The sequence below is a fragment of the Branchiostoma lanceolatum genome, chromosome 17, assembly GCF_035083965.1.
Source record: "Branchiostoma lanceolatum isolate klBraLanc5 chromosome 17, klBraLanc5.hap2, whole genome shotgun sequence".
NCBI classification, from domain to species: domain Eukaryota; kingdom Metazoa; phylum Chordata; class Leptocardii; order Amphioxiformes; family Branchiostomatidae; genus Branchiostoma; species Branchiostoma lanceolatum.
Window position 1 is genome coordinate 6,868,399 of NC_089738.1, and position 24,291 is coordinate 6,892,689.

Genomic DNA, 24,291 nt, shown 5'->3' on the forward strand with positions numbered 1-24,291 from the left:
GTTCCCAACATAAATACCGTACCCTATTGCCCATGGAACTGCATGAAAGTAGTCGGCTTCAAAATGACTAAGAATGAATCTCCAAGCAGATGTAGGGAGGAAGATCGTAATGTTGGCTGGCTGTCCCGTTTTGTTTTGGTGTGTGTGTGACTTTATTGATGATATCAGTGTAAAATGGCCGAAATAACACTTGCTTCGTAAACTGCATGTAAGTAGTCGGCTTCGAAATGACTTAGAATGAATCTCCAAGCAGATGTGGGAGAGGAAGATCGTAATGTTGCCTGAATGTCCCGTTTTGTTTTGGTGTGTGTGACTACATTGATAATATCACCGTTAACATTTCCGCAATCTTTCATTGCGCTTTGACGTTAGATTACTGTCTTCTGTTATCAAATAGAATTCGAAGCTGCTACAAGCCTTACAAGCCTCATATACAGCCTTCTTTAGCTTTAGTCCGCATTTCAACGATCGCTATCCGTATGTACGACCTTTGGAAAGCTAACGAGACAACCGAAGAAGGCTGGATGCCAGATTAAGCTAACACAACACAGAAAACACGCAAAATTAAACTCTGTAGAAACAATGTAGTTCCAACTCACCTCCTCTGACTCTGATGGTGAGTTTCATGTATGTGGGGGACTGGCAGTTTCCACCTAGTCTGTTGTCCAATGTGTCCATTGTGCCACTGGAGGTCGCTATAAAAGAAAAGAAAATCAACGTTAATTTCTTCGATGATTATGTTTTTTTAATTATCTTTATCAATATTTTCCAACATCATGATTACATGATAGATGATTAGGTATTTATTACACTCCTGTACGTTTGGGACCGCATTGTAGATACCGTTACTTGTAACAGGGTATGTATGTAAATACTTGCGTTTGGGAACGCATTTATCAGCAGCGACACCTGTGCTGCAGTGCAATGTGAACCAGTCAGCATTGCCCTGAGGAAGGTGACAGATGGTCACCGAAACGTCGGTTGAATAAATCACTTGGTTGTGTAAAAAGAGTCTTTTTATTCAGTTAAATTCTTCAGTTGGACAGCTCTTTCATATAATATATTCACAGTCTAACTCTTACAGACAGACGGTGGAATTGTCTTGGCCCTTTAGTACCTTTATCTGTAAACCTAGCTTGGTAACTTTATATACGTATATTTGCGACAAGTTTAAATTTGTATTCTTTGTTAGGCGCCAGGACAGTGTTGTTGCGAACGCTAGGTTGTAGTAGCATGTCATGTTGTGTTAGGTCATGTTATGTGATGCCGTGTTATGTTACGCTACACAACGCTTTGCCCGACGGTTTATTTTGTTATCGTGTGGACATACACGTGTGACTTGTGTTTTGGGAATATTATAAAGAAGATTAGATTGATGCATTTGAAAACAAACGGTACAAAGAAGTATACTCAGTCTCTGTTAGACATTGTATAGGTTAACAGTGGACTAGTGTTCAGATATGTCCATGCCACGCAACGAAAGGCAAAACACTTCTAGGTAACGAAAGTGCTGAACAAGTGGCCAATGGCTCCACTACGGTATGGTCTGTGAAAACTCTGTTGTCGAGAAAGTTGTTTTGACTATTGTTCTTCCTTAGGAGACTTTTAAAAAAGCACTTTCTCTGGTGTTAGCTCCTTTCAACGAATGGCTGAGAAAATATTGATTACTAACGTTACACATGCAAATGTCCATCACTCGGTCTAGGTAGTGACAAAGCGACTGTTTTTGTAGGTTTACTTTAGACTTAGAACGGAAGGTTAAAACAGGAGAATCTCCTTTCTTGGTGTTCAGGTTTCTACATAGCGTAATTCTTGAGTTTGTATGCAGCAAAGAATCTGTATCTGATCGTTTGAAAGAAGAAAGTCATGACTACAAAATAAGGGTTTCGAAACACAATGTCGGCGGTACCATGCCAGACTGAAACCCTGGTTACAAATATAGTTTCTGTGGGAGTATATTAAAGTAACTCCATTTAAAATCTTTACAATGGGTTGCTAGGCAACTTTCTTTTTACTTTCGACGTATTTCCCTAACTTACACCACCCCCACTCAATAAAAACAAAACCTTAAAGTACAACTGTGGACGTTTAGAATGGAACGGCTTTTTCTACGTAAACATTTCATCGCGTATTGACCATTCATAATGTTTTAAAGAGACCTGAAATTTTAAAAAACATTCGAAAAATGCAACCACAACAACATTATAATTCCGTGTCTTTTAATAGAGCCTCCCAGCTATGTGAGCATTTGTTATAAGCTCCCAGTTATTTGGGTGTTTGTTGTCAGAACAATTTTCCATGACATTCTTGATGGTTTCGCTGCAAAGACAGCAAGCACTCCCTGTCATCGCTTTTTACACAGCCCTTACAAGATGACGACAACTTTTTGTTATCAATCATTTTACCCCTCAGTCTTTTCGTCATGCACTTACCGATGTCATGCTAGGTATGTGTTTCTGAAGTGGAGTTTACTTTCGTACTTTGAGCGGTCTGAGTATAATGGTTTCATGCTGTACAATTTTCCTGTCAAATTTTGACACTAATTATTACCAGGCCTCTCAGATTTTGTGTGTTACATGTTGAACTATATACTTCTTAAAATTTGCAAATCATTTCCAAACTTTAAAACTTGTTGACTTTTTTTTCCTTTATACAAAACATTATTTTTTGTCATATTGACAGATTTGATAGAACAGTATTTACAGCACTGTGATTATGTTATTTCGTGTTTTGAATATGACCTCGTCTTTGCAAAGACCCAAAAGTTTTTTGCATCGAAACGTCAACAAACTCTGTACGCCTGCGCTATTTGCAGCGCCAGGCACATCGGAACCAAGGAAAGTTTCTGGAGCGCTTCTTCAAGTAGAGTACTGGTCATGGGAGACTTGCAACAGGTTGCACGGGCATTGTTCTGTGTTGTACCCACAGGGTCGCAAGTCACAACAGACTGTCGATCGCATTAGCAGTTCAACCAATGATAGCGCGGAAATTAACTGTTCGACCAATGAGAGAGTGGCAGCATGTTCGTTAACATATTTTGCATTTCTACGTTTTAACGGAGAGAGTCACAGCAGACCGATCCTGACTGTCGATCTCATTAACAGTTTAACCAATGATAGCATGGAAATTAACTGTTCGACCAATGAGAGATTTGCTGCATGTCCGTCAAGTGCATTTCTACGTTTTGAGGGAGGTAGGTGGCGCCATGGACATGACACTGGCGGTGTGTCAGTGGCCCCCCGTAGCTTGTGCCTTGCGTGCGGGCGTTTGTTTTTATTGCAGAAGCGTTCAACGTTAAGGTTAATTAGACTTAACGGCCAGTCAACATTCCAGAAATAGCGATGAGGCAATTTAGGGTTGACTGCATGCGTGTGGGGACTAATTGTACGGGTCTAGGGGGGTGTACACATTGCATCATGTCCCAGGCTTGGACGGTGTCGCCAAGAACGGATATACTTTTGACCTTTGGTAAAATACGGTAGCTTTAGACGCGGAGCTTCTAAGAACAAGATAAATAGACCGCCGTGGAATTGCTTTCCCCATCGTTAGCGGTCGACTTTTTGGGGGAGGGGGATTGTAGTCCCTAATTGACTTTATTGAGGTCAAATAGATATATGAGAAATCGGCCAAAATTGTCTTAATAAGGTCTTTAATATCTACCAACAATAAACTACATTGAATCTACTCAGCGGGCCTTGTGTAGCTTGTTTTTACATAGTATAAAAATACTAGGACTACAAAATGATGATGAAAATATACTAAAAAGTCATTATCTAGGTTGTTCACATGAAGGTTTTGTTTTTTAAGAATATTTTCTATTTTGGGGCCCGAATCTTATAACATATTGTATCTTTAACCAGAAGCTACCACAACTGGACCTATGCTAACACAGCGCGAATGACTCGGAAACAAATGACAAGCTCACTCGGGAATTCACATGTCAACAGTGACAAACAAGGGGCTTCTCTCCCTCAGCTTTGCCAATTTGTTGCACTTCTAGAGCTGACTTCTCTCATCTCATGCGAAATTGGTTGTCCTCAGCCATAATCCCCTCGCGTAGTCCCTTATAATCCCCTATACATTTACGTTAGGTCTTAAGAGGGGTCCTAACGTGGGCCATGCTGAATCGATGATCTGGATGGCATCCTCTGGGAACCCCAAAACTGATGCGAGCGTTCGAAAAAAAAATATAAAAGTTTGGCAAAAAAAGTTGCCTTCATTATGAAATCTAAGTGGTCAAGAAGGTTGAACAGATGACTTGAGTATGGTCTACCGAACAATAGATTATTCATTTTTGTTCTTTCACATCTTCTCCTTTGACTTTGGAATTGAATTTGCTTAATCATTTAGCATTCTGCGACATTAATATCCGTTTTCTACCGTTTGTTTGCAGTTCAATTTACGGAATATATTTGCCCATTTGCCTCTGCTTTGTACGATTTACAGTATGGTCGAAAACATACTTTTTTGAAACGGACGAAAATTGATGCGAGCGCGGATGTCATCCATATAATCGAACCAACATGGCCTTATAAAATGTTACGATGTGTACTGGAAAGTGGAGTTTTTTAAAACGTAACGGACGAAAATTGATGTCATCCATATTATCGAATCAACATGGCCTTAGTAAATCTAGCTACAGTCCTCGCTATATGCCTCCTGGGATGAGAGCTCGGTCGATCCTAGCTGTCCCCGCCGTAGTAATGAGCAAACGGCGCCATCACTACTCTAACGTTAAAGCTACTCTCTCCTAGCCCCTCGCCTTAGCTATGCGCCTCGGCCAGGGCGCACTATGCTTCAATTGTGTTCCTTAATCCTCAACCTTCCAGGACTTAATCCCTCTGGTATTTAAACTAACGTTTAAAAGCATACCTGGGCATATTTGACTTGAAGGGGCATAAATTATTGGGGTTGTTCGGCTTAAGGCATACATTATCCATTGTGGTGACCTTGGTAAACCTCTAAGGAATTTTACGACTGTGATAAAAGGAAGAAGTTATATTTCTATGTCTTGAGTGTCGTTTTGAATGAACTAAGGTTATTTCATTTCAAAAAAGTACATGTATGGGTTGCTTACAAATTGATTTCGCGTTTTTTTTTCTTCATTTTTAAGGCGACAGGTGACCATATCAAATTTCATACAAAACTGTGAACTACGGTTGAAATTAAGTTTACGTCCAAAATTAAAAGAGCATTGAGAACATCACTAGACAAATAAACTTCCACCATTTTTGCCACCCGAAAAGCATTTCTTTCTAACTGCTCTCATTCAAGGCATTCAAGGAAGTCAACCACAAATGTTGTTTCAGACAGACTTTAGATTGAGGTTTTCATGTATTTGGTTGTGAATTGCAAAGTAACTTACCTATATAATAGTAATCTTTTCCTTTTTCGAATTCCAGTCCGAAGGGAGACGGGCTAACTTCCTGAAACAGTATCGTCAGAGAGAGGTCCTGGTCGGGTAGGTCACATCGCAGTAGCAACCTGCCTCTCGTCGAGTTGCAAGTCTCGTACTCTTCTCGCGAGAACACCTCGTACATGGTGTTGAACTGACTGAACAGCCGTGGACAGATGATGTTGAGCTTGTCGCCGATGTCCACTTCCAGGACGTGGCCACCCTCCCTCTGGAATCTGTAGCACAACAACAGATAAATATAGAAACATTAAATCTAACGTCACAATACTAGTACACTAAAGAGGACTAGTCTCACATGAATACTACAATGTATTGTTGGCGTTAAAATTAGAATGTAGGTTTATTCGAAAAATTAGTTATGATTTTAATCTACTAATTTGATATAAAAGATATACTTCATGTACAAGTGTAACCGGGTATACATAGAGAATATGATGCATTGCACACAACTAGCTGCAAGAAAAAAAACATCAATTCATGGTCGAGGTCGACGGCTTTCTACACAGCGAAGGCTTGATATCCAAATGTCGACGTTCCAAACAGTACAAAGACGGAATTTTAAGTCGTAAGTTTTGCTTGACGTTGCTTGAGGGCACCACACCGGTTGATATCGCGGTGTGACAGACCATACTGTTCGATACAATCTGTCACAAAGGTAAAATCCGATGGCGCCTCCTGACAAGAGCGGGCTAACCCCCTGGCTTAGCCTCGCCCCAGACACAAAGATGGGGGGATTTAGGAGAATGTCAAATCTGTGGCGGAGTCTAGGCGGTCGGGGAGTCGCCTGCACACGACTATTATCCCACACAAAACATAATTATACCTCTGGAGCGTCAGGTAAGAAAGGGATGATTATGCCAGAGTAAGTAAACATCAGATAGCGTATCTAACCACTAGGTAGAGGCTTTGCCATTGACGCGAGTGGGAATTTATAGCTTGTTTGTCTGCAAAATATGGTTGTAATATTAGCTTCTCGCTGTTTTGTGGTTTTCCCTCCTATAGGGCCTAGGAGTTAAAAAAAAATATGTTGATATTTTCTGTTGTAAGTTTTCCTTCATTTCCAATCACTAATACCATTTCGTGTCACATTTTTTACAAGCTTATGTTATGGTAACGTATCAACAGTCCAAAATGGCGGAGTGATTTCGAAAAAAAATGGTGATCTGTTGACCCGAACTATCATCGCCATCTGACCAAAAGACGACCCGCCATCTTGTTTTGTTGCTGCCATATGACCTGTAAGCGATGAATTGGCGCACATAATTAAAAGCCCGTCAAATTAGACCGTTTAAAGACACGTTTCGCGGTAGCTGTTAAATAGTTTAACGAGCGTCATAATTTTTTTCTAGCCTCAAAGCACCGTACCGCCATACTGTCAGAATAAACAGAGTACTCAGTTGAGGATATACATGTATGCCCCGGGCTACACGAACGTATTACGGACAAACCCTTCAGATAGACTACTGTCACAATTATGTAATTGTTTTAGAGTGGCTAGTACTAAGAACAATAACTTTTAACAGTTACCCATAGTATACTGTATACTAGTATACAGTATGCGCTGTATATATAGGTCTTTCATCTTCTATAGACCAGAATTTTCATATTCAACTAAATTTTGAAATATTATAATCCTTGCATTATAAATACAAGGCAGTGCATTAAAAGGTGCATGGACGTTAGAAATACCATCAAGGACTTCAAATATATATTGTCACCTATTACTATATCTTCTTTTGTACAGCATTATCTCCCCAGTTATGGCAGTGTTATTATTCCCACCTTTGGTTGAATCGTAACTCATTATTCATTCTCTTTTGTGTATTCATTTTCCCAGTCACCCCACTGGTATGATAATTTCTGTAAAAGTTTACTTTCTTTTATAAACATTTGTCATGCTTTCCCGCCCTTTCTCGACCAGGTTGCGTGTGTGTGGTAGGCCTAGGGTCTCGCCAATCACCCGAAAACGACAACTTCGCACGACCGGTGCTGGAGTGCTTACCCTCAGCGTTGACCTTCAAGCACCCTTCTCTGACACCGGAAATTCTGTCAGAGTTTGGTGGGGAGACTCTTCCGTGCCGCCAGAGTATTATCAACCTCTCGTGATGAGAGTAAAACTTCGAAAAATAAACACAGTGACAGAGTTGTGAGGTGGTAGCTGGCACGATCGTAATTCTCATAGATCCTTATATGTTCGCCAAATTTCTTTCAGCATTTCTTAGAACCTGTGAATCGTTGTAAAACTTCGAAAATTAAACACAGTGACAGGGTTGTGAGGTGGTAGCTTGACACGATGTTCGCCAAATTTCTTTCAGCGTTTCTCAGAATCTGACCAAGTCGCCATTCAATTTGCGAATCGTAGTAAAACTTCGAAAAATAAGCACAGTGACAGAGTTGTGAGGTGGTATAGCTTGGTACGACCGTTCTCCTATGTCCGCCAGATTTCTTTCAGCGTTTCTTAGCATCTGACCAAGTCACCATTCAAATTGAGAATTGTATTTTTTTCACAGGCCAAGCAATGATTAGGGTCCCTCCTGTATTTTGTGTTTAGTTTCCCCCAAGGTTACATAAACCATGTGGACACTTGAGAAACATGTGTTTGTGACGGGTTACATATGTCGTTGAAGGAATGAGGTCACTTGCCGTTTTTAATTGTGAGTGATTATGAAGAGGCTATGCGAAGCCCAAACATAGAATCAACATGCAGTTACTGTTGCCCATTTATTTTTTATAGAACACGCTACTACGCTACGATGCAAATGGGGAAAATAGACAAGGCTATACTTGATAGTAAATGGAAAAGGAACCTGGTTCAGGGTCTTAAGTGTCCCGTCTATCGTTCTTTTAACTTAAAAAACGATTAAAAAGATCTTGAAAAATTCAAAATTTGACAAAAAACTGCTATAATTCATACATAACTTTGTAGTATTTACGGGTTATCAAAAGAGAGTGGTACACACAATAGACTAAATACAGATCAGAGTAGAATACTAGTATAGAATAGGGGAGACTGAACTAGAACACAAATCATAGAATGTTGCTAGGACAAATTGTAATTTGTAGGACGTGCCATTGTCTGATAGGGGGATTTATCTAAACGAGGGATTTCCTCCCCCGTCCACATAATGTACACGATAATCCACACAACTCGACACCATCATTACGTTATCATCACAACCTAACTCTGTTTATCTGTGGGTTCAAGGGTCTCTACCAGACGAGCTACGCCGACTATAGGGGGAATATATGCCTGGGTTTCACTTGCAGGCTCCGTTGGATGGCAGATTGGACCCTCTCTCCGTAGCCAACTCCCTTAGCATACAATTCACTCTATTGGGTCAATTTCTACTATTTTCCCAGCCATCTGCGGGGCCTGGTAGAGGCTAGTCTTGCGTTATGCAGTAGTCTGAAAACTGGCCTTTCTATCAAACCAAGAAGAAACGTATAGCATCAAGTCCGCTACTGAAAACTCCATTGCTCAACAGTTGTACTATAAGATGGCCAACTCTTCTACTTAGCAAAAAATCGACGAATCTAGCTTCTCTGCAAGATACCGGATGGGACTGTATACTTGTACAGTCTTTAGTCGTATTTCTAACAATCATGCAGTTTCTTATAATATCGGTCCTTTCCTATGTTTATGATGCGGTGTACAGTACACTATAGCAGTCATAAGCTCAAAATACACGACTGCTCTTCCAGACGAAAACAGTGTAAGGAACAATTCAGAGAATGGAGAAAAATCTAAATTATGTTTTCAAGCCATCATTGGCGCATGTACCTCCTTACTTACATGTAGATTTTCCTTTGGGGTTTCACTCTACACTATTCTACCCATGACTGAGATTGTGCCGCTCTCATGATGATGATGACCATTTGTTGGTGGTTAATGAGGTACGGAAATACATCTATCTACAACACATACCTCCCTCGACATCCACCGGAATAGACTCGGCAAAACAGTTGATAGAAATCGTTCCGTTTCAGCCGTTTAGTGTAAACTATAGTTAAAGTTTCACACGTGAAGTATTTTCAGAAACGTGCCCGAAGAAAACTACTGAATATTCATCTATTTTATTATGGTCGCTGAAAACTTTTATTCCTATGATATCTACCTTCTATATTTGTCAGTACGTTCAGTCCAGTTCCGGTTCTGACAGAAAAATTATGTATTCTTGGTGTCATGTGCCGACTAGATTGCTAGTGGCAGTGTGATGATGACAAATATGATTGCATACGCGGTGGAATTTGTAGCAAATTGCGTTTTGATCGGCGTTTTACCGCAAACCCTGTCCACGTTGTGTCATCAGATGCATCTACACAAATTTGTCTGGATAACGTCGTATCTTCTTCGGCTTTAGCGGTCGAAATTCCGCCCAGAAAGCGGGGTTGCTATATCAGGAAAGGACAACAGATTTGGAAGATGTTTGCGAATATTGCAAAAAAAAGGAGCCATCCTCAAGCCTCGATTTTTCATCCTTAGCATGATTTTCGAAGCATTCTTCTTTCTTTTTTTGCCGAACAAGAGTAAACGAATATTAATACACAATAAAGATGGCTAGGTGGAAAAAAGCAGAGGACAAGTACTTGATCTACCATGATCCTCCAGTGATGTTCGTTTACGTTTGCTGGTATCTAGAGCACGACAACCCCCATAGCAGGTTAGAAAGGCATCTGAAAAATCTTTATACTTTGATCTTTTGTAGAAACAAACCTCTAAAAATAGTAATTGTTTAACTTCATACACAATATCTAACATAAACAATACAATCGCGAGTGTTAAACTGTTAAATCTCCTCACAGTGTGTTTCTACATGTTTTCTTTTCTTTTGCAGGGGTCGCTTAAGACTCGTGTAATGACATCTGTTTAGGTAATGTTTTGTGCACTTTAGAAGTTTGTTTACACCCGCACTTAACAATCGATACTTACAACACGAAGCCTAGCTTTTACGCATGAAGAACTGTTGATAAAACTGTACAACATCCGTACACAGCTGCTCGATAACAATATTGTAACCAAAAAATAACGCGTTTTTCCTGGCGTTATTTTCGTAATTACACTGGAAATCAAACTTGACAACTGGGTAGACGTTTTCTATACGCAGATTCGCATCGACAGTTCAGGCAGACGTTTCCTAAACGCCGATTCGTATCGTCCCCTCACATGTGACCCCTTTCGTGACCTGTCACGCAGACGACAAGAAACAGTGACAAGTGACGTCACCTTTCCCGCCAGGACCTTTCCCTCTCTTTGATCAAGACGGCACCGAAAGCGACCTGCCATCCTCTAATGGCGCATAGATAATTTTCTATGGCTATAATTGTAATGGTAGACTAGGTACCCCCAGGGGTGCATGTGCGGTTGTTACTGTTGTAACGAGATAGGCGAAGAAGTGCGCGGGTTTTAAAAGTGGAGACTTGTTTGCTGAACTTATCGGGGGGTTTTATAGGTCAGATTACTGTTGGTACAACCACACGGGCGGGCATTTTTGTCATTCTGGAACTGGTGGTGTTACACTTCGGTAGCTCATTGTGGTTGGCTACTTTTTTAAACTTTGCTTTCCATTCTCTTAGTGAAAACATTCGCGCGCAACTTCCTTTAAACTATCCTTGCTATCGTTCAGAATAATGAACAACTTCCTTGCCATTAAGTCTTTCAATAAAAACCGTCCTTGAAGTCAAGGAAGTTCCAATTGAAGATTGTACCAACTTCCTATTGAAGATTGTACCAACTTTCTTGGAGATTGTCTATTTGTTTGGGAAGATATTTCAGCACTGTCGTTTGGAGCTCCGGAGTTTAAAGTTCTTGCTTCAAGTTTTCGTCACTCAAGAAACGGAGGGGCCAGGATTTATATATATATTTACCGCCAAGCACAACAAAGGATTAGCGTAAAACAGCGGCGTCTCCTTAAACTGTCGTCTCTGCCTTTCCCATGAGAGACACAGTGGTTACATTGTCCGTCTCACATTGTTGATAGGCTAGACACGTGTCTCCACCAAGGCTGCAAGGCACAAATACTCAAAGGTCCCGCTAGGACCACCACCCGGAAACTTACACTACGACTTAATTGAACGTTCTGCTTACTTTGCTGGCTTTTAAAGGAGTAGCGGGGAAGCGTGTTTTGCTTTTTTTGATGTTCGAAAGGCGACGGGTCAAGACCACGTCGCCATTTTGTTTGATGTGGTCAGATTATGCCAAACTTATCTATCTTTATTCTTAGATCTTTAGTATTCTTTCTACCACGCTGACATCCTATCTTTTCAACAGACATTCTTCAAATAGAAGCATCAAAGCCCCAGAAAAGCCGCGGCTTGTAATGTGAGAACATAAGCAAATTACGTCTTTTAGAAGCCGAAATTGCTTCTTTTCTGTCGGTAAATTGACAGTGGTTTATTTTCTACTCAGCATTTGAGTGGAGAAATCTAATTAAGAGGAACTACTCCAAAAAGGAAGTCTTGCGGATTTCACAACAAACGGGGGTCACAGAAAGAAGATTATGGTTCGAAATTGGCATGTCTAGGTTGTTAAAGCTCACCAAGACTATGCAGTATACATAGTATAGCGAAAGTCACTAAATAAAGATATAGAATACATCACCCGTATGAATACATTCAATGTGTAATTAGCTGGAATTATAAAAGCAATTTGCTAATTGCGCTCTCCTAATTTACCATATGGCACGGCCATTCTAAAATCCCATAAAGCAATTATTGCCAGCATATGCAAAATTCTCTGACTCAAATTGCATTGCAACTTATTAACAAACCATTTAACGCTTTAAAAACAGAATCATTCGTAATTGCAAACACTCATAATGTATGATAATGATACTAGTATCATAAATTATAATATTATATTCCACTTAGCCACTAAAAACTGTAATCGATCATATGTCTGTATACATCAACGAAATAATTTCTTAAGTCTTACGTTCCATGATATGTATGTATATGATAAAGTATCTTGATATTTTGGTACGCGATTCGGAAGTTAGTCATAATTCCTCGGTCTTATTATACGCGTGGCATTTCCTGAATGTCTGGTAAAGACTTCGTATTTATTTTTCATCCTCCCCGATATACTACCCATGACGCGAGCTTGTCTAAACATGGCACTACACAAGCAGGTGCAGTATTTATCTTATCAAGTAGATCGCGAACCATCAATTTTACCGAATGTAAACAGCACGTTTAAGATTCGTTAATCGTTGATAGCTCGAGGCACCGAATGTCTTGGGTAACCTCAGCGTTTTTAAGGTACTATAAATGCATTTAAGTTCGCGTGGTTTTTACTTCGCGCTAAGGAGAAAACGGAGTGTTCGCGGTGGTTTTAAGTTTGCGGCAGCGCTATAGTCAGATACTGCTACAGTATTGGACAAAAATGTTCGCGGTGGTTTTACGTTCGCGGTGAAACGGTCGCCGCCAAAACTGCGAACATAAAACCACCGCGAACATTTCTGCACTTACAGTATCCTCACACAGATGGAGTATGATTTTGCGCTGACTGAATTCTGGAAGCGTTACTAGTAGGACAAGTGTAACATGAAGAATGTAGTTCTTTTCACCTTAGGATTAGAGGTTAAGACTGAAGCGGCCCCCTCCCTCATTAGTGTGAATATCGTCGCCAAGTTGGAGCTAACCGCTGAAGGAGAACTAGAAACAGCCGTTCTTGTTTTCTGAAACGTGTCTCAAACCAAAGCGTATCGTTTCATGTGATGAAGTATCATGTTTGAGCATTTGGAATATATTTAAAAATATGCTCCACTATAAAACGTGAAAAATGCCAAATACAAACTACTGTATTCTCATGATATAGCCAGCGTAGTTGGACTGGTAGTTAAGCGACTAGCCTCCACCAGGCCTTCTTATGGGCGTATGGATCGTAGAATTCGGCAAGAAAAAAGGATTATTGGCCAGTAAAGTCAGTCCAGGTCAATAACTGCGCTTGCAAATGAAACCCTCTAGTGGCAAAACTCCCCTGGCAAATATTCTCCCTATAGCTGGCGTAGTTAGTCTAGATGTTAGACTAGGTATACAGCGACTATTGCAGCCAATCGAATGGCATGGTCGTCGATACGATATTCGTACAGGTCTTCAACCTTGCGGGACAATACCGTTGGACGTCTCACAATGAATAATTAAAGACACACATACGGAGTCACTGCACAAGCTGACTAGAGCCAGGGTCTCTCCGGCAACAAACAAAAGTAATTACCTAGAAATTAGAGGAGGCGCCAGTCAAAAAATTCATCGCCAAGGGGCAAACCACCAAAGATCTTAAACCGTTGTTCCGACATGGATATTCTGACTGCTTTTGAAAGCTGATCGCTGTTTATGTGATATGATCTTAACTTCACAAGTCTTTTGAAACGTTAAGATAAAGGATAATTTCCTGTCAAACTGTGATCCTTGTTGTAATGATCTAGGTTCTGTCGACCCGTCTGTTGTCATTAGTGTACCGTCCCTAACCTGCAAATTTGCATCGGATGTTTGTTACAACACTGACGGAAAAGTGTCGAGTCTTCGGCCAAACACGGACATTTTTACCGTGGGAAAATGTGAGAAAAAAAGTCCGAAAAAATAAAGAAAAGTCCCCATTTCCTCAAAACGAGATATCTTGATAAAACACATTTACCAAGTCGCCACCCTTAGCTACAAAAGGGTTAAACGGATAGGTCTTAAAATTTAACATGTGTTTGTTCTCTCTCCTTTTCTTACTGAAGTGCTTGGATTTTTGTTTTGCTATATACAAGTGCAGATATATACACAGCTGCCGAAAGAGTGTAAGAGGTCACAAGGTTCACAACCTAACAATAACCCATGGTTTTACCACAGAACAATTGTATTGATGTTTTTGTTATGCTTAATTCTTCTGAGTTTTGAAAGGGGTTTGGATATTTCTATTCCTTTCTGACGACAGGGATGTATGATATTTCGCTTATGAACTACAATATTGGACTCTTGAGAACAATAGTTAGATTACACATTGTTCTTTACCAATACCATTGTCGTGCTTTTGGAATACGGTTTGATAATCGGACTTTTTTGCGGCAAAAATAGACTATTTGTGAACAAGGTGGCCGCGGGTGTCGCAGCTAATTTGTGTTCAGGGGGAACAGGTCACTGAAAACGCACTGGAACAGACATAATGTGAAAGTAACGAAGCGTTGAGCAGCGCTAGAATTGTGGGCGTCGAAAGACAGGCAGACAAACATGTACTTAACCCAGCTTTAAGTTGTCTGTGAGGGGAGGGCTATCCATTTGTTACACCAGACCCCCCTTGTTTAGATTCCTGGAGAGTTTCACAGTTGTAATTCATTTAAAAACACACAGAGAGTGAGACAGAAAATGTGGAGAAATTTTAGCGTTCTGGGTAAAATCCTTGCTAGCTATGTAGTACGACATTTTCCGCATAGCTACCCGGTGACATTACACAAGGGCTACGTTTTTCTCATGCTCGCGGTGCAATCCAAGGTATCTTGTCTGTACACATTGGTCTTGGGCGCTGTAAGCTGTTCACCATACACGTACACATATCAACCAACCTCACAACTAGGCCAAAAGGAAGACAAAAATAGTTCTCTCACCATTTTACAAAACAACTGCCTTCTCTTAAGCTACAAACAAAAACGAAAACGAGTTCAAAATGTCCTGAGAAATATGGTTTTCAAAATAGCTGTGAGGCTCTCAAACGTTCTTCAATATCGCACCAGCTGCAATGCCTTGCCCAAACACTTGCCATTAATACCTGCAAGGAAATATAAACACTAGAATTCCTAAACTTTAGTTCGTCCGGTCGCATCTGAAGGCCAGATTTTCCGCATGGGCGGTGGCATTCTAACCTAAAGACTGTTAATATGGCAGAAAGAATGGCGGACGACGAGCACGCCTTTCAGCCTAACGTGTCGAGAGACTATGCGGTGTTTTGCTTGTTCATGGGATTGTGTGTTTTTCATTCAGAACGGTGTTTTGAGCTCTTGTGACCACTATGCCGGCCTTTCAGAGCAAAGTTTACAGTTAGATTCAATCCCAAAGCAGGTTAAACATAAGATTAGTACGCGGTCCATTGCACACAACGAGACCATATCGGCCGGTGCCGTATAGCTCGGTATTAAAACAAGCGTGCACACCTATATAAATCAATAAACGCTCTTGCTCAAGCCTGCAATAACATTTGACTAAAACCACATGGAAGAACGTTTAGAGCTCGTAATCTCTAGTCAAGGGCGTTGTATATCTTATCTACAGGTTGTAGTATCATCGCTCACCGAAAGCTAGCCAGTGATTCAAATTCGATAACGCTTTCCTTTGATATCGGTGGTTTTGTTTTTGTTCTAGGTTGCTCTATTTGCGTCTTTTGAGTATCATTTATTCCGCGCTATTTAGCGTCAGTAGACATACGAGGACAGACCGACGGGGCTGTATCGGCGAAACAAAGGGGGTAAAAACATGATAGGTGATACCATGTGTGCAGACCTGTCAGTGCGATTATATCCCTGAGTGGATACGGCATGATACAGACACCAACAAGCGTTTCATTTCTGCACTCAGATTCGCACCGACTACTCTACGTTCTTTCAGGTGAAACGAGTGAATAGATAACGTTTTGTTTACTTTAAATTCCGTTGTATTATATTTATCCATTAGATATTTACAGAATAATATGAATATTCTATTGTCACAACAGTATAGGCATTTTCGTAAGGTCTTTCTACAACTATAAGAACTGTTTATGTATAATCAATTTCATTTCTATTCTTAGATTCGCTCTGACTACCTTGCGTTCTTTCAGATGAAAGGGCGAATAGATCACGTTTTGTTTACTTGAAACTCCGTAAACTTTACATACTTAGCCATTGAATATTTACCGAATAACATGAAAATTCTATTAAACAGTATATGACCTTTCGTAAGGTGTTCTACAACTATAAGCCAACAAGTAAAGTCAGTACTTACAATACATACATTTATGCCAATTATGCCATTATGTCTATGCCAATGTCACAATTACGTCATATGAAAATAAACAATGACCACCTTCGTGGGAAAAAATGAAAGACAAAAAAGCGATGTGTATTTGTTACTTTTGCCACAGTTTTCAGTAGTTGTGAAATAGGTACGTAGTCTACAGTCTGATCTCTACAAAGACAAAGGGTAATGACAATAGTATGTGAAAATTGAAAAGGCTTCTTTGCCAGACAATGACAAAATAAGACAATAGGGTGCTAACGAGTTACATGACAATACATAAGGTATCGTGTTGCTATTGTTATGTGCCGTGGGATCCAAGCTCACTTGGCGTTCATACTAAGGTACTAACATAGTTATGGAAATGCAAAATGATTCTAGACTTAGCTTGTCTCGAAAATAAGAAACACAAAATTTGCATTGTCCGACGAAGCCATGATTTTGTTGACATAAAGTCTTAAAGTTGTGTGGCTTCCTAACCTATTGTTTTGTTTCCTTGTCTGCAAATAATTATATTTTCCAAGAGTCCTTGGTTAGTTCAAGAGCCACAAAATGTGAGCAAGTTTGCAAATTATTCCTTTTGTTTCATTTTTTTTCTGTGATGAAAATTAAAAAATTACGTGTTCCCTACGCCTGAGTCACATATAGTTACGTCAGCCATATGCCAACATTAACCCTCTTGCGACAAGCCACTAATCCATAGATGAAACACAACACTCCACCGGTTAACTGATAACCTATCGGTAGATTTCTTACCACAACTTGTACTGGTTTTACTTCCTAACGTTGTCTACTATACCACACTACTGTCCTATGGTCTAAGAGAGTTGTAATTGACGTTTTTTAACAAGACCAACAGGGGAGGGCGCTTTTGAATTAGAATTCCAAAGAGGGGTCAAGTGCTTGGGGCAGGCTGTTTTCTACAACAAGGGCACAACAGAACAGACGGTTGTTTGTGCATGTAAAAAGGTTTTAAAAGCTTCCTTTCTTTTACCGCTGACGATATTGTAACTAGTCCACAGTGAAAACAAGACGTATATGCTGTAGAGCGAAGTAAGACGGCCCGGATACCAAATCGAATCAGCGCCCCCGTTTGCAAACCAGAAGTCGCAGGAAACATTTGAAAGCCAGCCAAAATTCTGGGAGATCACCTAAGAAACGGCCTCACTGTGTAGCAAGCATGTACGACATCCGCTGAGGGCACAGGGGATCATAGAGGGGGGAAAGCTTCCTCTAGTCTTCGGGGCAAGACGCACGTTTTCCCGGCGCCGTGGCTGAATCAGAAATCCCTAGCACCTATCCACACAGCCTTGTTAGCACACATGCTTACTCCCCAGTTTTCTTACACAATATTTGCCGAACGTGTTCCGCTTGTAAAGAATTGACGTCCACTCCGTGAAGAGAAGTACACCTATGTACACAAACACTCTACCAACTCGGTACACAGTTGTCACAAAATGCTGTATAGCGCTCGCTAGACAAACGACCGTGGATACATGTACACAAGTGAAATGCGCTTCTGAATGTCGAATGTGATTTCTATCCCCAGGCCTGATCGAACGTTGAGATAAGCCCGTGTACTTATCTGTGGTGCAACTAGTGAACCAAGCGAAACGTTACCAACGTTTCTTCGCAAACCACAGCGATTCCACGGCTAAAACACAATATTCTACAAAGCTTTAGATACTAGAGAAAACAGATTTCACCCGTAGAAATGTTATGGTAAAAGGGGAGCTACTTAGTGAGCGCTTAGCGAGAGTATTTTGGTCTAAATAGCGTATCCTCCCCCTTGGGTATACTGCTATGCCGCGGCGTGTGTTTAGATTGTGTATGTAGTATGTACATGTACTTACGACGGCGACAATTGGTCCCAATAAAAGGAGAATCCTCGTCCCAATGCTGGAGTCACCAGTGCCAACAACAGCAGTATCCACCCAGGCAGATATATCCTCAAGCGTCGAGAATCCGACATCGCATCTTTACTGGTGGTTGAACTCAGAACACAGCGTGCGCATGGTTTGGAGCTAGCCGGTTGGATTGCTGTATGGGGCGTGCGCGGCGCTGGGAGTATCCGAGGCGTGATGATGTCACTAACCACTGTCATCTGATCGCCAATGGCTACAAGGCCCCCTAGGTTAGGTATGCGCCTGCGCAGTGAGAAGCTTAGAGCCGACCATTGTTTCCAATTAGCCAATGGTTGAAAAGAATTCGGGGCAAGACAACAATTTTATACACTGTTAAAGAACCGAAAAATTGTCTGGATGAAGACAATTTGTAACAGTTGATGTCAGGTTTTTGGAATTTCTTGATTTATTCGTAAACTTGGTACTTTCTATTGTGTACCGGATATGACAACGATTTTTGGTATGCCCACTTTTCACTTTTTGATATTCAAGTAAATAATGGGGAATTAATTTACGTAAAACCAACATGACCTACTGTTCAAATATGTCACACAATCTTTATATATTATAACAAAAAGTGACTAAACTGTATAATTTGTAACAGCTAGAACTCTCTTTGGTTTTGGTGGAATTTCTTAATTTCTCTGTAAACTTGACGCCTTCATTGTCTACCGGATGTGACAGCTATATTCGGTATGTCAATTTTTCACTTTTGATAGATGATAGAGATAGAGTTCACCACAGATGTCATAAATGTCACGGTGACTAAGTTTTGTCGTAGACTTCTTGGCGACCTGAAAGCTTCCTCGCCCATTCTCAGTGGTTAGATGCGAACAGATGGCAATCTCTAACTCTCCCATGTACGGCGGAACAAATCTCACCTCTTATCTTCACCCCACAAAGTTTCCTTTCAGCACAGGGGAAGTGGGAATTGTAGTTACGGCAGCCGGACTGAGGCACGCGAGCAAATAGTAGCCTCGCCCGGTCACTGGTGAACACAGTGCCGGTATTGTTAGAGAGCCGTACCGTGTGGCTGTATTTGCACAACGCCGTCTGTACTGGGGCGTGTTTGGACGTGACCGTAGCTTTACTAAATGCGCCATTCTTGTACCTGTATCTGCATCTGTATCTGTATCTATATAGTCGGTATAACGGCCCTTTGGGGTAACACACCAGCGTCGCAGGCACGCGGCGCGGTAGCAGCTGGTTATATCACACCGAACGACCTGTCACGTCTAACCTTCGCATATCTAACTGCATGCATTGTTTAAAGCTTTCTATCTACAAATTTGTGACTCTGGGTGGCTGTTGTGCGTCTTCTTGTAGTGTTCTGTTAATCTCCAAGCAGATGTAGGGTGCGGATCGGTGATTTTCTGGCACTTGATCGCTAGAATGACATGCAAGACGCCGCAAAAACCCTAAGTCCAACCCCGTTCTAAACGTCTTACAAAAGTGTTGAGCTCTTCTTTTTTTCACTCAGTTTTTACATTTTGCGCTATCAAAGACACAGACGTTCATAAAAGATATACAAGCAAGCAAAAATGATGTCCTGCTTTAAAAGAAATTGACATTTTTTATGGATAAGTTGAAGGTGTCAATTTTAAGTCTAAGAAAACAAATCGGTTGATTGCTGAACCATGCATGAGTAATTCAAACACCACCTAGCGTTTGCACTTGGAATTACAGCACCCTGCGGCTGCATCAGACAAAGTCGCCAGTTGCGCCACAAATCCCTTATTTACCGCGGTTTTCGGGAAAGGAATTCGGGACAAACTAGTTTGATTTTGTATCCATTTACGAACGACACGGTACTGTATGTACCCAAGGAGGTTAAAATCCACCTAGCGTTTGCACTTGGAATTACAGTACCCTGCGGTTGTATCATACAAACTCGCCAGTTGTGCCACAAATACCTTATTTAACGCGGTTTTCGGGAAAGGAATTCGGGACAAACGAGTCTGATTTAATACCCATTTACGGGCGACACGGTACTGTATGTACCAGAGGAAGTGGAACACAGGGCACTGTCAATTAGAGACAAAATTGGGAAGCGAGGGGTCCTGAACCCTGGCGGTGTCTGGCGGGTCTGCTGAGTATCAAGGAAGATGACTCAAGTCGGGGAGGCGACAGCGCGAACAGTTTTCGTGATAAAGGAGACGCGTGATAAATCTTGAAGCTTGCTCGGAGATAAGCGAACGGGAAAAGAACAATCAAGTGTCGACGTGAGAAGTTTGGACTGTCGTTCCTTTAAGTCGTGTAAATTTGGAGTATTGAAAAGACGCATACGTACAGCCTTGTACAACTCACAATATTGTGTGTCAACCCCTGCTGTTTACCAGTCACTATGTAAATATGACATTAAAAAAAATCGAGGTTTTGAAATACCGTCAGCTACTATATGTATGTGAGCTGCTTCAGTCAAACTTTGAAATAAATTCTATCTATAATCTTAAATATAAAGCCATTGTTCACGAGCAGTTGTTGATAGCTAAAAAGCGAGCAAGCATTCACTATGTAAAAAATAACATTTTAGAAAAATCGACGTTTTGAAATACAGTAAGCTACTACATGTATGTGAGCTCTGCTTTTCAAACTTTAAATAAATTCTATCTACAATTTCAAATATAGACCATTGTTCACAACAGCTGTGAATGGCTAGAAAGCAAACAAGAACTTCAGAGAGAGAGAGGCGGAGACTTTAACGTTTCAAGCACTTTGTCACCGACTACAAAGCCCAGTAGATGTTTGTATCAAGTAAAAATAGACTAAACAGTAAAGACCTTCCTAGGCGGTGTAGCTGGCAGACACCTGTTTCTTGTACCATGTACATGGCTTGCGTCTGTCAACACTTCTGACTTGTACGACAACAAAACGTTCGGGCTACTACCCGTTATAAACTGTACGATAATGACTCTAACAAGCGATAGATAAATCACAATAGGCTTAGTATAGAGAAAACAGGACTCTACCAGACTGACTGCGCCGGCTTTAGGGACAATATCCACTGGACCCGCGGCACGCTGGCGGCGTCGCTGCGTCCTAAACTGGATTTGTGTTACCCATGACTTTATAATGGGAATATCATTCAAAAAGTACAAGTATGACCAAAAAGACAACAAAACACACATAGCTTAAAAAGGTTCGTTTTTTTTGTCGATGAAATTCGTTGAGTGCTTTGTCAATTTGATCGGCCGTAGCGACGCCGCCAGCGTGCCGTGGGTCCAGTGAGAGGGGGGCTTTAGGTTTGTTTGAAGGCGCAGTCCGAGGGGAAAATGTTAACCTTACCGTGGACTGCCTCTACTGGCCAATTATTCCCTTTTTTGCCGAATTCTAGGATCTGTACCCCCGTAGGAAGGCCTGGTGGAGGTTAGCTTATGCATTAGCTAAATGTTCCACCTATGCATTAGCATTATAGTTCCGCTTATGCATTAGCTAAATGTTCTTATGCATTAGAAATGTTAGTCGTCAACGAAGACAAGCCAGAGAGAGAGAGAGCTAAATGTTACGGCATGTCTGTTGCCAGTGTTTAGAAAAAACAAAGCAAAGAAACACCAGACACCCCGGTATGTGTAACTGCATTTGAACGCCGTAGCGCCTGTCAGAGGTTGTCACGTTGTTTATCCACCGTGGTTTATCAGCACATTGCGGTACAATCAGCGTGAGTAGGGATTACCCTTGCCTGACCTCGCCTCCTCACACGCACGCTTTCCCAACTCAGACCCCGTTCACACTCATTTTTTTCAATCGCGATTGAAGTATAATCGCGATTGTTCGATCCGATCGCGATTGAACGCAAAGAAACTTTTGCGTTCACACTGCTTTTCGCCAAGTGGATTTAAGTACGCCGTGATCCAATCGCGATTGAAGCACGATTGATTATTTATGCCCGTTCAAACCCGTGCTCCGCCATGCCATCGGCGATCATCTGGTAAATGTCCCTCTTTCGGTGACATTTCCCCAGTTTGGCCTGCACCTCCTCTCTCCCCCAGATTGCGATGAGGACTCTGGTCTCCTCATCGCGCCACCAGCCACCAGTTGAAGTTGCTGACGGAGTTTCATCCTTCTTCTTGGGCATTGTTGACGATGAAAAATTGTTGTTGTTGTAAGAGAGTGATCTGACGTGTGTGGCTTGGGTTTGTTTTCCCGCGCGATGCGAACTATGACCCCACGTACCCGAATGTATGACCTCCCACCCCCGGAACCAGCCGAAATCCCCGCCGATCGCGATGGAGTGAATCGTAGTTGTGTTCACACTCAAAATTTGATAGGATTGGATTGGATCCGATCACGATTAATCCAATCAAACTACCTCCGGAGGTAGTTACAATCCAATCGCGATTGGATCGTTTTGGATCGTTCCAATCGCGATTGGGAGCGTTCACACTGAAAAAATTAATCGCGATCGGATCGATTCAATCGCGATTATACTTCAATCGCGATTGAAAAAAACGAGTGTGAACGGGGTCTCAGTTGGGCTGGGATAACTAACGACTTCCCAGGCTCTTTATACACATTTGAAGCCTGGTTGAGAAGAAAGGGCCTCTACCAGGCTCCACAGGTCGCTGGAAAAATAGTCGAAATTGGCCAAATAGACGGATAACATACAAGAGGAGTTGGTCCATCAAAGAGGTTAAAGTTTGCGACCCATATATTTTTCCAGTGACATGTGGAGCCTGGTAGAGGCTAGAGAAGAGAGGGCCTAGGGCCTAAGTCAGAGCGTGTTTTGAACTCTATATCTACCAGACTACCAGTATATCATAAAGTACGCTGGCTATAATATGTATATAGGGAGAATAATTTGGCCACCATAGGGAATCTCCTGGCCAATTATTTCCCCTTTTACTAGTGTCGAATTCTACGATCCACACCCCCGAAGGAAGGCCTGGTGGAGGCTAGTTTTAACCAGCCTTGGGACATCATACATTTTGTTATTGCGGAGGATGTGAAATCTCATACCAAAGTGACACAGAAAGCCCACAAACAATTACAAGAAACAGGCGAATTAAACTCATATATCGGCTTTTCCGCCACACGCAGAGAGCTAACGTTACATACAGGCAAGGAGGAGTTGGGATACTTTAAGAAGTGCTTATTTGTCGCTTCTAGATCATGTTGGCTCTACAATTACCTCTCAGTCTTGGGGTTTAAAAACTAGCTATTGACGATTGCATCACGGCCCTCCCTTCACGAAAATTGGCCAGTCCCCACAGGGACAAGTAAACGAGATCAGGAAAGAAACTTGAGAGCCGAGCTATGTGTTATCCCCGTCTTACATCTCTCTACACAGACGGGCATTTCTTTGATGGTTGTCTAAGACGAAACCCTGGGGTTATTGGTAAGACATGGTGAGATATTGAGAAAGACAGGGCGCGCCTGCGAACCTTTTTTGTGGCCTTGTTCTCAAGAGAGAGTGGTTGAAGCTCGTACCATGGCATTGATTTTTCACGGCGTTAGAGGCACGCGCCAAAATCCATCACAAGAATGTCACAGGATGTCTGCTGTATTCTCATGGGTTACCTATGTCTGCTGTGGGGTTTTTATGTGGCGAAATTTGGCTTCATTACGCTGGGGTCTTGTTTCACTCCAAGCTGCGATCATCAGGTGAAGTTTCGAGGGTGCTTTGGGGCCTTGGCTGTCAGCCTAACCAAGTTGCTTGACAGGCCGACACCCATGAGTAGGAGGCTTACATGTGACACTTGCCCCAAAATGACATACCGACCCTTGCCTCTGGCAAAACTTCGAAACAATTACAAAGATATGTAAATAAACAGTCTCCATTGGTGGCGGTGTGTTTGGTAAGGTGGGACGATTTGGTAGGATCGCGACCTCACCAATATTTAATGGATAGGCTCGCAGCAATTTATACACTGGCTGGAGCTTTTATACAATCGTACGAAGGCGAAATGAAAGATTTACTGTTGAAAATTACCAAAAAGAGTGTTGAATCTAAGGCTACTTTTTACTTGACAGTTTGAATGATTTAACGGCCTATTTCTCACACAG

At 41.6% G+C, this 24,291-nt stretch overlaps 1 protein-coding gene across 2 annotated transcripts in view; it reads right to left on the minus strand.

Moving 5' to 3' along the window:
* LOC136422785 (ephrin-B2-like) overlaps positions 1 to 24,291 on the minus strand; it is a 47,680-nt gene that overhangs the window by 3,847 nt on the left and 19,542 nt on the right. The window contains exons 1-3 of one of the 2 annotated variants that reach the window (XM_066410658.1): positions 18,238 to 18,506; positions 5,366 to 5,631; positions 600 to 695 (exon numbers count right to left, since the gene is read on the minus strand). In XM_066410658.1, the coding sequence (XP_066266755.1) occupies positions 600 to 695; positions 5,366 to 5,631; positions 18,238 to 18,488 (613 nt within the window). In that variant the 5' untranslated portion in view covers positions 18,489 to 18,506. Of the gene's footprint in view, positions 1 to 599; positions 696 to 5,365; positions 5,632 to 18,237; positions 18,507 to 24,291 lie in introns of those variants that run through there. The other variant, XM_066410659.1, reaches the window with a different exon arrangement.